The sequence below is a fragment of the Clupea harengus genome, chromosome 5 (genome assembly GCF_900700415.2).
Source record: "Clupea harengus chromosome 5, Ch_v2.0.2, whole genome shotgun sequence".
Lineage (NCBI taxonomy): Eukaryota > Metazoa > Chordata > Actinopteri > Clupeiformes > Clupeidae > Clupea > Clupea harengus.
This window is the reverse complement of record NC_045156.1, coordinates 22,995,989-23,008,639: the sequence shown is the minus strand read 5'-3', so window position 1 is coordinate 23,008,639 and position 12,651 is coordinate 22,995,989. Positions and strand designations below refer to the sequence as shown.

Sequence of the window (12,651 nt, the reverse complement as noted above, 5' to 3'; positions counted from 1 at the left end):
GCTGACCTTTGTTTGTGTCTGCTGACCTCTGTTTACGTCTGCTGACCTTTGTTTGTGTCTGCTGACCTCTGTTTACGTCTGCTGACCTTTGTTTGTGTCTGCTGTGTGTTGCAGGTGTGGTATGAGGAGGAGGCGGAGCAAGACGGGACAGACAGTAAGGGAAGCATTGCGTTCTGTCTGCAGGTGGGGCACCCAGGAACTCGTACCTACTACTTCAGCGCCGAGTGCCAGGAGGAACAAGAGGAGTGGGTGAATGCAATGTGGGACGCAGCCAGCGTTCAGGTCTCTCACACACCAAGGTATCACAACACTCTCTCTCTCTCACACACACACACATACTTGGACAATTACAGACTTGCATCTGACTTGCAACACTGCTGTCATGCCATTACCTGCTTGGGCAGCATTTTAATCAATACAAATTCACTGCAAACTCTGAAGTTTATTTTCCTTGCAAAATGATTGATGTCTACTTTTCCAGTGACAGTTTTGATGATTTAGTCCCAAGTGTTTTTCCACAAGATAAACACACCATCACATGTCACATACATACAGACGTAACAGGTTTTACATTTTTACAAATCCATTAAGTACCACATATATAAGCACACTGTATTTCTTACACTAGATGTCTTACTTCCCACACAAGAAGTTGCATAGAGTCATCACCCTGCGCTTCTCTTTACAGCAGGAGCGATTCTGAACTCACCCCTTCAGAGGAGCTGAACCACAACCAGGTGCCCAAAGACCCAGCGCTGGAGACCAATGGGGAGGCCGATGCCACCCAGAAACTCAGCCTATCCCCAGCCAGAGCTCGGCACCAAATGAACGGAAACGCAGACACACCGGAGAGCAGAGCACCCCCTAGGAGGCCTCAGGAGCATGATGACAGGATGGGGGGGCCTCACCGGCCTCAGCATCCCAATGGTTGGGGGAACTATGGGCCGCCCAGCAGCCCGGCTTACCCCCAGGCCCAGCAGGGGAACCAGCGGCCGGAGAGCGTGGCGATGCGGGAGAGCGTGGCGATGCGGGAGAGCGTGGCGATGCGGCAGAGCATCGCGCCCCACAACGTCCCGGAGAGGCTGGCCCAGAGGAAGAGCTCCATGACCCAGCTGCAGCAGTGGGTCAACCAGCGCCGCGGCATGGCCGCCCAGGAGGACCTGCGCAGGTGAGTGGACACATAGAAACCACAAGAATACATAACGGATAGGGGTTGGTTTTCCGAGGCTTTGCAGCGCAGGTATTGCAGGTCTCAGTAATGTTCAGCACTAGCACTGTGGGTGTCATTCCATTATGTAAATGCTATCTTGTCCTGTTACTAGTATAGTTGTGAAAGGAAATAATTTTCTCATAAGTTAGCATTATGTAGATCATATTGTTATTCATATCTAAAGCGTTTCCATATTATATTGTCTGTTTTGAGGCAGTTGGAAGTTGTGTGTAATAACTAGTTAAAACCTCTTATCTGTAACCACCCCATCCTACTGCACTCTACAGCCCCTCACGATACTACCCAGGGAACCGTGGCATGGCAGACTACTATGGTGGGTACGCTGGGCCACAGTACATGGAGGAGTACCCTATGTACCCGCCAGGCATGCGGCCGGACAGCATCTGCTCGGCCTCGACCGCGTATGAGCACCTCCCCCCACGCTGGACGGCGGAGGAGAAGCGGCGGTCCCTGCGCGATGGCGGCGCCATGTTCCGTGAGCCCCAGTGGCATCCCGGCACGCCGGCCCAGGCCTACTACGGCCCTGCGGATCCCCTGCACGGCTCCATGCGCCGCCTCTCCATCCAGCCGCGCTCCCGCTCCGTCCCGCGTTCACCCTCTTCCTCAGTCTCCGGGGGGCCCTACTCGCCGGGGCCGCACCTCTACGCCTCGCCCCTCCGCTCGCCCAGCACCCACTTCGACAGGGGGGGCCCCGGCCGGCCCCGGGACGATCTCATCTACGCCAACCCTGCGGCTTACGGCCTGCGGCGCTCGCTCAGCTCGCCAAAGGTGAGGCCCCTCTGTCTGTCAGACCCACACAACACAAAGCTTTAATGTAGTACTTCATGTTCTATAAAGTAGTACTTACTGTACATACAAATTTAAATAGTGATAACTGGGCTGTTTTTAAAGCTAAATATGTGCCTGAAACAACTTTCTGCTTTCACTTGAGAAAATAGCTTAATTTGATTAAATCATGGATTTCCTAGTTGCAGGACATGCATGACTGACAAAACCTTTTGTCCTCCCCTTTAGTATGACTATCCTGGAGATCGGCAGTCCATTAGTCAAGGACTATACCCTTACAACTACCCAGCATCACCTGCTCAGCACAATAAAATGGTATTATACTGCTCAATACTTTGCTAAAATAACTGATGTTGTTACAAATGTAATATGCACTTACTGGTGGAGTCGTTGTTATATGCACTTACTGGTGGAGTCGTACTGGTGGTGGCTTTGCGGTATCCCGGCCCATGTGTGTCTCATCATGCTGCTCCAGCTCAGCACTTTTCATGCTCATGTCCCGCCCCCCCCCCCTTCTGTCGCTCTGTCCATCTCCCCGTCTGTCTGCTGGGGCTTCTGCTCCTGTCTGCTGTCCGCCGGCTACTTGCACCAGGATGATATTTTAGACCTGCAGCTTCAGCGCAATTTGGAATACCTTGATCAACAGGTAGGAAATGCACCCTCAGCTGTTACTGCGCTTGGCCTTCTACTTTGAGAGAACTGAAAACTGATTTCCTGCCATAGTGGATTATTGACAAAGCTAGATAATTGAGTGAAACTGTTTTGGTCCTTGACAGTCCATTGTAGGGTTAAGGTTTGGGTAAGGTTTTGGAAAAAAAATATGATTTTGTCCATTTTTATTTACTATCCTATAAGGCACAGACTATGGCTATGGAACTGGAACTATTTGTAGTGCATTATTGCTACAGAATTAGATTCCGTATCAATAGTTTGAATATTATCAGTCCGTTTTTTCTTATTTCCATGAATTTTTCAGAGATTCCTTTCTGTATGGTTTATTCCCATTCCCTGGCATTAGACATGGTGTTTGTCAGTGGAAAGGGTAAAATGAACAGTTGCCTCCCCCACTGTGGTGAATCCAAGTGCGATGCTGAGTCGACACGGGGGCAATAAGGCACTGCTTGGCACGGGCACCTCTGGTCGCTAGCGCTCCCTGCTGGACGCACCTCACAGGGCCCAATGGCCCCCAGTCTGTGTACCTCTATGACTTGGCTTAGTCAGGGTAGACTGTCTCTTTAGTCAGTAACTTTGTGACAACATAAATGCAAAGTAGAAGGTAAAAGTTAATATTTAGCACACGTTTTTGTCCGTGGCGACGTACATTGACTGGGAATCAAACCCGGGTTGACTGTTTATTAGACAACAATGCTATTCACTGTACCAACTTGGGCATGAATCCTAAGGGGGTGCCGGCTATTAATGAACTATTGACAAGGATCCATAGCAATAGTGCCAATCTTATTGCCACGGAATTCCGTAGCAATAGTCACTTCGTTTCTATGGAGTGCACTTATATAAGTGGCCTGTTTTTATTCAACTGCATGAAACTACTTGCTAGTTGAGGGCCATACGCAGAGAGAGGAGGGAATGGTACTACTGTATGTTTGACGGTAAAATAATGAAGATTGATCACAAGCTGAATTGCCATTAAACAATGTAACGTGCAACTTTTTATTAACAGTATTGAAAGGATGGTCAGTAAATTGATACCATGCTACCATATAACGCAAAGGATGTAGTGCTGATCATTTAGATTCAATAGAAAACATGGTGCATTAGATGTAGTTGAGTAAGGATTCATTTTATTCTGAATTATAGGCAGACATGATCCTGATGGAACTTGCTGAATATTCTAAATGTCTCAGGGTTGTTGTCAGTGATGTTGTCTTCCCTCGACCCCACTACCTGTCACGAAGCACCTCCCACATTTGAACTGTCTTCCTCCTCCTGTGTCTCCTGTTTCCTCTCTGCTGTCTTCGTCCTAACACTGACACACCCTTACCTCCCTAAAACCCTTATCTGCTAAACACTCTTCCGGCAGTGACGGCAATACATATAAGAAAGACAAGTGTGTGTTCAGGAATGTTTGCCTGAACTAGGAAGCATCTTCTCATAGCTGTGTTTCTGTAGTTGGGTGAACATGGTGCTAGAGACACCAAGGGTGTGGATTCTGTTTACTCAACACATGCAACAATAAAGTATACATTCTCTTTGTTTAAGGTTGCTTTGAGGATTGGACCAATTAGTGTAATAAATGACTGTTCAAATATTAGTGAACGACTGGTTGCCATCTCATATTAGTGTATTTGGCAACACCATGATTCATGACTTAGTGTCGAGATTTGCGGATCACGGTTCACATGATTTGGTCCCACTGTTTTCGATCCTTTACATGACAAGAATTTCTGTTGGGGACTTTTGAACATAAAAATATATGTCTCCATGACTGATGAATGTAGTTGTTGAGTGACAGTATGTTTCACCCCAGGTGACTGAAGGAGATCACCTAATCAGCATGGTAACCAGAATGGTTGAGCGTACTTCCCCTCGACCAAAGTTATACTCACAAGTAAGAGAGAGGAGAGTCAAGCAGAGAGTCAGGCTTCATCTACTTTACTGTTTAGAGGAGCAGTACTCACCCCAGACTGCCTTGGTCCAGGCTCATTCAGGCTGAATGACTCTTAACTGGGCCATGTTTTCACTCTGCTAGTCTTGCCCCTAAAGATAGACCTGACTCTCTCTGGATGCTCTCTAGTGATGTGGCATGCTTGAGTAAATGTTGCGGTAGTTTTTTTATTTATTTATTTTTTATTTTGTTTTCATTTGAGATCACTGCGTTCTTTTTGTGTAATGCTTAATGTTCATTACGTGGCGTGAACCCTGTTTCTCCATCTCATGCTGTTTTGTTCTGTCAATTTATGTGTTCCATGTTTGTGCTGGTCATTACACAACTGTGAGTGTTCATGTCATAACTGTTGACAGTGATGGAGAAGGGGTGTGCAGCTGTTATGAAAACAATTCTGGTGGATTTTGCTTGACCATATTTTAAATGCTGGAATTTGTTTTGTTTCTTTTTTTAAGTTATCGGTGTGGTATTCGCTTCATAGCCTCAATGTTTTTGCTGCTATTTGTCTCTGGAAATGATATATCAAAGACACATTCAGTGATATAATGACGAGGAGTAATAACGAGGAGTACATTTTCTCTTCCTTTTCTGTTTGTTTTTTCTTTGTGTGTGTGTGTGTGTGTGTGTCTGTGTGTCTGTTTGTGTGTGTGTCTGTTTGTGTGTGTGTGTGTGTGTGTGTCTGTTTGTGTGTGATCCTGGTGTAGGTGCCTCCATTCCATGATGTCTATAGAGACCTTCATCCTACCCTGAAGCTCAATGAGATGGAGACAAGTGTAAGGCATTTATTAACCAAAGTTTTTAACCAAAGTTTTTCATTGCCTATTTAATTCTGTCTCTATATGTGTGACTATACAAAATGCATAGCGCTATCAAAATAATCACCATTGTCATTGTTCTTGTTGTTATATTTGAGGGGAGAGAGGAGGATGTGCTTTGTGAAACTGTGTGTGCCGAATTTGTTCTGGCAGTGAGGACACACTATGAGTTTAACCGGCATTCTGTATTTCATCATTGAGGCTATTAGACTTTATTTATCTGATATAGTAAGCATTCATAATGACTGGCATTGTACTTTATTTTACTGCAGAAACTTCTGGGCCGATTGTGTGAGCACCACCGATTTATGAAGGAACATGAGGCAGTGGTCCACCGGTTGCGGATGGATAAGGTAGGACATTTGTTTCACCGGCTGTCCAGTGCCAAAATGATGCACAAATGAGCACATAAAAAAAGCCATGTTTGAATATTCAGTGTAGTAGATGCATGACCTTGTTGTGTGCACTTCTCAGGATACCCTGGAGGAGGCGCTGGTGGCCACGCACCAGGAGATGGAGATGTACAGGAGTCAGGCCATGAGCTCAGACAAGCTGCAGATGAAGAAGGAGACTCTTCAGAGTCAGCTGATCAACATTCGTGGAGAGCTCTCCCAAGCCTCCAGTGTAAGAACAGGGGGAATGCATTGTTTGAGGACAGGGGGAAATGGGGAGCATATTATTTTAGACAGGAAAAAAAAGAGTGAAGCAAGGGAGCGGATGAGGATAGAACTGGATTTTAATCAGTGAATTTGCTTTAAAAGGGTTAGGATTCGATGCTGTAGAGCCGGGGAGGAGGGGTGTTAAGGCTGAAAGGAGGGTAATACATCACAAAAAGAGACAGGCGAAGATGGCCCAAATCACAATGGACATTTGGTATAGGGATTTAATGTTTCCAGTGGTGTTGATGTATCAAAGACTTGGACTGCATATCCATTGATAATTTTATCCGGTACAATCTTTCTGTGAGCTTTCATACATCCATACACATGTTTCACTATTTCCACCTGGTGAATAAAGTTTATGCCGCATTAAGAGCTTTTTTTGGAGTCATACCTTAGAGGAGACATTCTAAATGTGGGCCCTACTCTTCCACCAGGAGTTTAGAAGGAGTAATGTTTTAGAGTTTCAAATCAAATTACTTGATTTAAGAACATTCTTGTTCCCCTCAGGCATTGACATCCACCAGAGTGGAGTTTGAGGCTTTAGAGGATGAAGTCAACGCCATCCATGGGGACCTCTGGGAACAACTAAATGCTGGTGGGCAGGTAAGACACTTCCTGTTGTTGATTTAGGAGTAGGATTATACATAGACACAATTTTGAGGGGACTTGGGGACTTTTTTTTATATTTATAACTTATTTATGAAGGTAATCAAAAAGACTGTATGGGAGTCGATTCAGCAGGCTTTTTCAGCATGAAGACACAATCCCACTGGCAGTGTTATCAATAATTGATAGCCTCTGAATGATGGCTCATGATTAAAATATAAGTAAGCATTACAGTTCCTGACAGTATTCATGAATTACCTAGTAAGGGACATTTGAGACCCTTATACTTCTGTAGTTGACAAAAAGGGAGGGAAAGCATTATAACGAGCTACCTAAATCACTATTTAGGCTATCTAGCTAGTTAGCTAACTAATTAGCTGACTAGTTAGCTAGCTAACGAATTAGCTGACTAGTTAGCTAACTGCAACCACCTAAATGCCTTGCAAACTATTTGTCTGTGGATAGTTGATGTTTGAAAGAAAGTGAAACAAAAATATTGATACAGCCATCATAAAGGTATTTTGTTGATAAGTTGTTCCTCCACTTTCTAGTCTTCTGCTCTCCTTTCGTTCCATGTCCTTTTAATTTCCCTCACTTTTTTTCAATGCTCTTGTCCCCAGAGTGAACTGGTACACAGACACATTCAGAAGGAGTTCTGGAGGGTCCAAGATGTGTTAGAGGGGCTGCACAAGAACAACCTCTCTCGTGGGACAGACACTGCTAAGCACAGAGGTAACTGCCCACACACATCTACAACAATAAGACATAGACTGGGCCTGACACAGTTATATCAAAGCATGAATAATTAAAAAGTAAAAGTACTTTTAATGTCAGCCCTTCCAGGTGAATGTTAGCCGAGATGAGAACATTTAAGTGTGGATGTGTCACTATGACTCTACTCTGTAGTAAAATATTCCATTTCCTCTTGAAATTGCATCTGATGTGCTACAATATGGGCTCTAACATCACATACAAGACCAATGTTATTTAAGGCATTGGTTTTAACTAGCAGAGCATAACTACATAACTCTAAAAATGTATGTTTCATGAGTGAACATAACTCAGCTCTCCAGCCCTAACTCGCGTCTCTGTCTCTTCACACTTCCACAGTGGCTAGTGGGGCATCGGGTTCCTTCTGCACAAATAGTCCTGCCAGTCCCCTGAGCTCTGTTAGCCTCACTAGCCCCCTGAGCCCCTTCTCCCCTGTCTCTGGCTCCCAGGTGTCCCCCACCAAGCAGACAGGCTCAGAGGTAAGCGTCTGTGGCCCCCGGCCCTCTCACCTGCACTGAGTGAGAAACCTCATTTGCCTTCTCTTTTCTTCTCCTAGAAGCCTCCAGTAAGAGTTAATATGGGACTAGAAGTTGTTAAGGGTTGATCTCTTATCCTTCCCCTTGGCTCAAGTGTAGCATGTCAAAAATGTTCCAACTGCTAAAGTAGAAATGTTAACCTCAAAAGTCATTCAAAATAGACCTGCTCATTTCAGTTTTTGTTTGCATCTTGTTCCTGTTTTAGCTAATCCAATTAACACCATTTCTCTAAAATAGTAAGTAATTAACCATGGCCTCGTCAGGCCTATTTGTTAGAAAAATGCTCATTTGGACTGAATGATGTTCAAAAAGATTCACAATGATGAAACAAAGCACCTTTGTGCACACACAGAACTTTATTTTGTAATAGGATTAGCTGACTTACATTTTGTCTGTGAAACCTTTGAGATGCTTGGTTGGCAATATTACAGATAGGCATTTTCGGATAAGCCAGCTCTTTTCAAACTGTCATCAGCATTCTACCTTGTGATATTCTGTGCAGTAAATGCGCATCCATGATAGGCACCTATTCAGACATGTTGCTGGAGGCATATCACCGGAGCTCCATTTCTCAAAGCCTGCCATGAACCTCTCTGCGCTCCTCACAGCCTGGCTTCTGTTGCTGCTCTGATGCACAGGGCTCTCTCTTCCTCCTCTTTCTCTGCTCTCCTCTACCTCCCTCTTTTCTCTCTCCTTTCCCCCCATCTCTTCCTCTCTCTCTCTCTCTCTCTCTGCCTCTCTCTCTGCCTCTTTGTTCTTGTTGCTCTAGGACAATGGGCCTCCGAGGCCACCCCTCCCTAAGTCCTACCTCCCCTTGGAGACCTCCCCCACTGCCCCACCCTCTGTACCCCCCTTGCCCTCTTACAGCAGTGCCTGGCACTCTAGCAGCCTAGAGGACCCCTACAGAGATGACGACAATGACTACCGCGGAAGAAAGGTACCTCAGACACGGGGGCGGCCGCTCGCTCACTGAGAGAGAGGGAGAGGGCCTCAGGGGAGCCAATCCCCCACCCCTCTAAAAAGCTGGCACTGACGGACTCACCCCTCGAAACACCCCAAACACCCCCCTAATGTCACCATCCCACCCATTCCCCTCATTCCCATCACCTCTCATTTCACCCATCCTCATCTTTGCCACTCTCCCTCTATCAGTTCTTGTACCTCATTTCTTTTCTGACATCTCCTTCAGCTAGATTTACAAGCTTGTTCATCTGTGAGTAAAACTGTGGCAGACGGCCTGAGCAGGTACAGGACTGTTAAGCCTGCTTCTAAATTATATTTCAAATGACCTTCAGGTTTAAATCCATGGAACCAAATGTATGCTCTCTAATTGGGTTCAAGCCAAGGTTGTTTATTTGCACAGGGGATTTTTTAATTCTAAAAATACCCTATCACAAAGAACCTTCACAAACAACTAAAACCACGTAAATCCACCATGACAAGGAGATTCCCTCACATAAACAAAAAAGGAAAATGTAAGCACCTGACCTGCAAAAGCTGCCTTTCAATAGACAAGAGCTTCTGTGTTTAAATACACTACTGTCATGGTACTTGCACTCCACGTAATGGCAACGTTTAATCAAATTTGATTGTAAATCCAGAAGGTCCGGTTTCTCAAGCGTAGTCGTTCAGATGTTTGTGGGAAGTTGCAGGAAAAGAGCCTCGGTTTCTTGTCACTGTTGGAAATCCTGCTGGTCCAGTAGCTGCTCAGGCCCAATTGAGAGGATAGTGATCTGGTTTCGGTTAGATTGGCACTGTCTTGTGAGACCTTGGTGACAACAGAAAACTCCCATGGCCATAAACTAAAGCACCTGTCTTGAACTACTCCCTCTACACCCCTTTGAATTGGCCCATCATTCATATATAAATGCTAACTGCCTGAAGACTTTGTCTTGCCCAGATATGATGTTGTTTCTGATGACAGCATTATTTCCCATATAATGAGTTTGTAATGGTAGCAGTATCTATGTCATTGATAAGGAGAAAGCATCTCCATCAGTGAGAGTAAATGAACACATTGCCCTCCAGTGCCAACCTGACTCACAAATCCACTCCCTCTTGTATTTGCCATCCTTGATTTGTGTTGTCTGAGCTTGGTGATTTATGTGCCAGTGTTTCTGTTGCGTGTATCCGCTTGGCGAAATATTCCACTTCCTGAATCTGAGCTTCATTCAGGAAGCTTCCTGTGGTGGCCTGGAGCAAAGTACAGTTCAATTCCATCTTGCTTGTTGACGTAAATATCACCTTAACACATTTGTGTGTGTATACCTAAACTAAACACCTAGGGGATGCCCAAGACGGAGCTCTGTGTCATAGTGCAGCTGGCTTTTCACCCCCCTCTAACCAAAAATGCTGAAGTCAACTTTTTTTTTGTTCCAGCAGAGGCACTCATCTGGAGATAAGACCAGTTATAGTGACCAGTACTTGGAGCAAACTAATGTAAACAAAGGTGAGATCTTATAGGAATGCAAGCCGAATTTATTCAAATCAATTTCGATTTTTATAGAATTGCTTTTCTGGTGGTCTTTGTTTGTAGCAGATCAGACTATGTGAACTCTTAAAAGTGTTCTTGACTTTCAATGCAAAACCTAATGGCGACTCAGTGTGGCGTGTCTGGGACCTGTGCTTTTCCACCAATCTGTGCTAATGATGGTATGTCATGATGCTATGTTTCACACAGTAGGCATAGTTCCTCCAGTGGCGAGGTCTCCCAATGAGGACCACACCAGGAGCTCCGCCCCCATCCATCGGAGAAATGGAAAGGTGTCCAATGGCCATATCTCCAGGGTGAGGCTCTGCGACCTAGCTTATAGCTTCATTTAATACACAGGTCAGAAGTTAATTGAATTGAATAATTCCCTCTCTCTACATGCAGATAGATTGAGTTTTTGGACTGCAGCTTAGAACTGACATATTTACACGTGTACAGTATGTGTCTTATACGCTGACTGGATAGAAAGACAGTAGCTATGGCGATTTTCCTCTTAATGGAAAGAGATGAGGTGTGCAGCCTCAAGAACACCCATGGAGACTTCTGTCCTGCCACTCTAAGTTGGTTCTGTCTCACGCCTCAGGAGCGACCGAAGAGTGCAGTGTTCCCCGCAGAGGTGAAGTCCAAGATGAGCGTGGAGGAGCAGAACGAACGCATCAGACGGAACCTTAGCAACTCGGTCAGGGACAAGAGGCGCAGTCTGAACCTGTCCAGCTCCCAACAGTTAGACGGGGCCAAGCCCAGCTACAGGGTGGTGAGTCTGTCAGACAAATGCATGATAACGTTCTCAGGACAAAACAAACCCACAATGTGTGTGGTCACTGTAGACATGCTTCTTTAGCAGTCTTGTGGCAATTTCTTTAATTATACAGCCTTATATGGCATTTTCCCATTTTGAAAATAATGGGACAAACTACACTGGCTTTCCTACCCTTCTCCAATTATAGAGTTCATGAAAGAGTTCCATAATCTACCCATGACCCCATCGTTGGATGTAATATGTAGAAGTTGCAGTACATTCGTTGCAGACTCCTAGAAATCAGATGATCTGGATTGTAATATGATTCCGATCCCTGCCACAAATCCCTTCGTCTTATGCTCATTGTGAAGTTGTGATTATGCAATATACTTAAATGATAGGTCACATATAGGATTGTAGATGCAAAAAAGTAGGTTATAAGAAGACAGGGATCAAAGGGCAATGGGACAAAGAGGAAAACAGTCTTGATGAAAAAAAAAGAGATTGTGAAGATACCATGTGAAGTCATGTGCACCTCCTTAGCAATAGAGTTCTGTGTCATGAAGGTCAAGTTGATTGCATGTCATGTGTGTTTCTGGGATTCAAGAACATTGGGCTTAAAAATAACAGGAAACCAGTTAGGCAGTCTTTTTTTGGCACAGTCTGCAAACGCAATATTTTCTTTCAAAGAGGACTTGTTCCTTCCTTGTTTTTCAAAGGGGGTTTGACTTTTTCCACAAATTTGAAGTGATGAGTGTTGTTGTTGAATAGGTGAGGAGGAGACAAACAGCACACGAGGTCGACATTAAAGACCTGGAGGCCGCAGTTCGAGGAGAAGGGTTGGAGACGCCGCGGGAGGAGATTGCCCGCCTGCGGCGACTACAGATTGAGCCACAGCACTACGACCTGGACATCAGCAAAGAGGCAAGGATGCCCTTAGTTGTAGCCTCCCAGTGACCTGCACAAGGAAGGCTGCAAACTGCAAACCTAAATAGCAAGGTTTCTGTAGATTGACCTTCCATGGTTATATTTACAGCCCTTTGCTGAAGGGTTTTCTCTTGAATTTCCTTCTTTCTAGCCTCTACATCCAATGTTTAGTTTTAAGAAGATGTAATTTTAGAAAGTTAAGCTTTCTTAAGGGCCTTTACTTTTCTACTTATTATATCACTTAGATCTTTAACTGATGGTTCCTGAATGCTCCTTTACCTTTCAGTTATTAGCACCAGACAAGATTTTGATCCCTGAGCGGTACTTTGACGTAGATCCCAGCAAACCTCTAAGCCCTGAGGAGATGCGTGAAAAACAGAAGAAAGTGGAGAGGATCAAGACTCTTATCGCCAAATCAAAGTATGAATAAGGAGTTTTTGAAATGCTTTGATGCAATGCTG

The 12,651-nt window shown here is 44.8% G+C and overlaps 1 protein-coding gene across 16 annotated transcripts in view; it reads left to right on the top strand.

Annotated features, from left to right (window-relative positions):
* Positions 1–12,651, top strand: part of plekha6 (pleckstrin homology domain containing, family A member 6) — a 72,271-nt gene that overhangs the window by 53,366 nt on the left and 6,254 nt on the right. For 10 of the 16 annotated variants that reach the window (XM_031568154.2, XM_031568150.2, XM_031568146.2 and 7 more), the window contains 18 exons: positions 115–299; positions 689–1,168; positions 1,498–1,999; positions 2,246–2,332; positions 2,610–2,663; positions 4,506–4,586; positions 5,348–5,416; positions 5,731–5,811; positions 5,933–6,082; positions 6,628–6,723; positions 7,347–7,458; positions 7,837–7,976; positions 8,803–8,970; positions 10,413–10,482; positions 10,714–10,820; positions 11,108–11,278; positions 12,035–12,187; positions 12,477–12,610. In XM_031568154.2, the coding sequence (XP_031424014.1) occupies positions 115–299; positions 689–1,168; positions 1,498–1,999; positions 2,246–2,332; positions 2,610–2,663; positions 4,506–4,586; positions 5,348–5,416; positions 5,731–5,811; positions 5,933–6,082; positions 6,628–6,723; positions 7,347–7,458; positions 7,837–7,976; positions 8,803–8,970; positions 10,413–10,482; positions 10,714–10,820; positions 11,108–11,278; positions 12,035–12,187; positions 12,477–12,610 (2,840 nt within the window). The remainder of the gene's footprint in view (positions 1–114; positions 300–688; positions 1,169–1,497; positions 2,000–2,245; positions 2,333–2,609; positions 2,664–4,505; positions 4,587–5,347; positions 5,417–5,730; positions 5,812–5,932; positions 6,083–6,627; positions 6,724–7,346; positions 7,459–7,836; positions 7,977–8,802; positions 8,971–10,412; positions 10,483–10,713; positions 10,821–11,107; positions 11,279–12,034; positions 12,188–12,476; positions 12,611–12,651) is intronic. The other 6 variants (XM_031568142.2, XM_031568139.2, XM_031568143.2 and 3 more) reach the window with 6 other exon arrangements.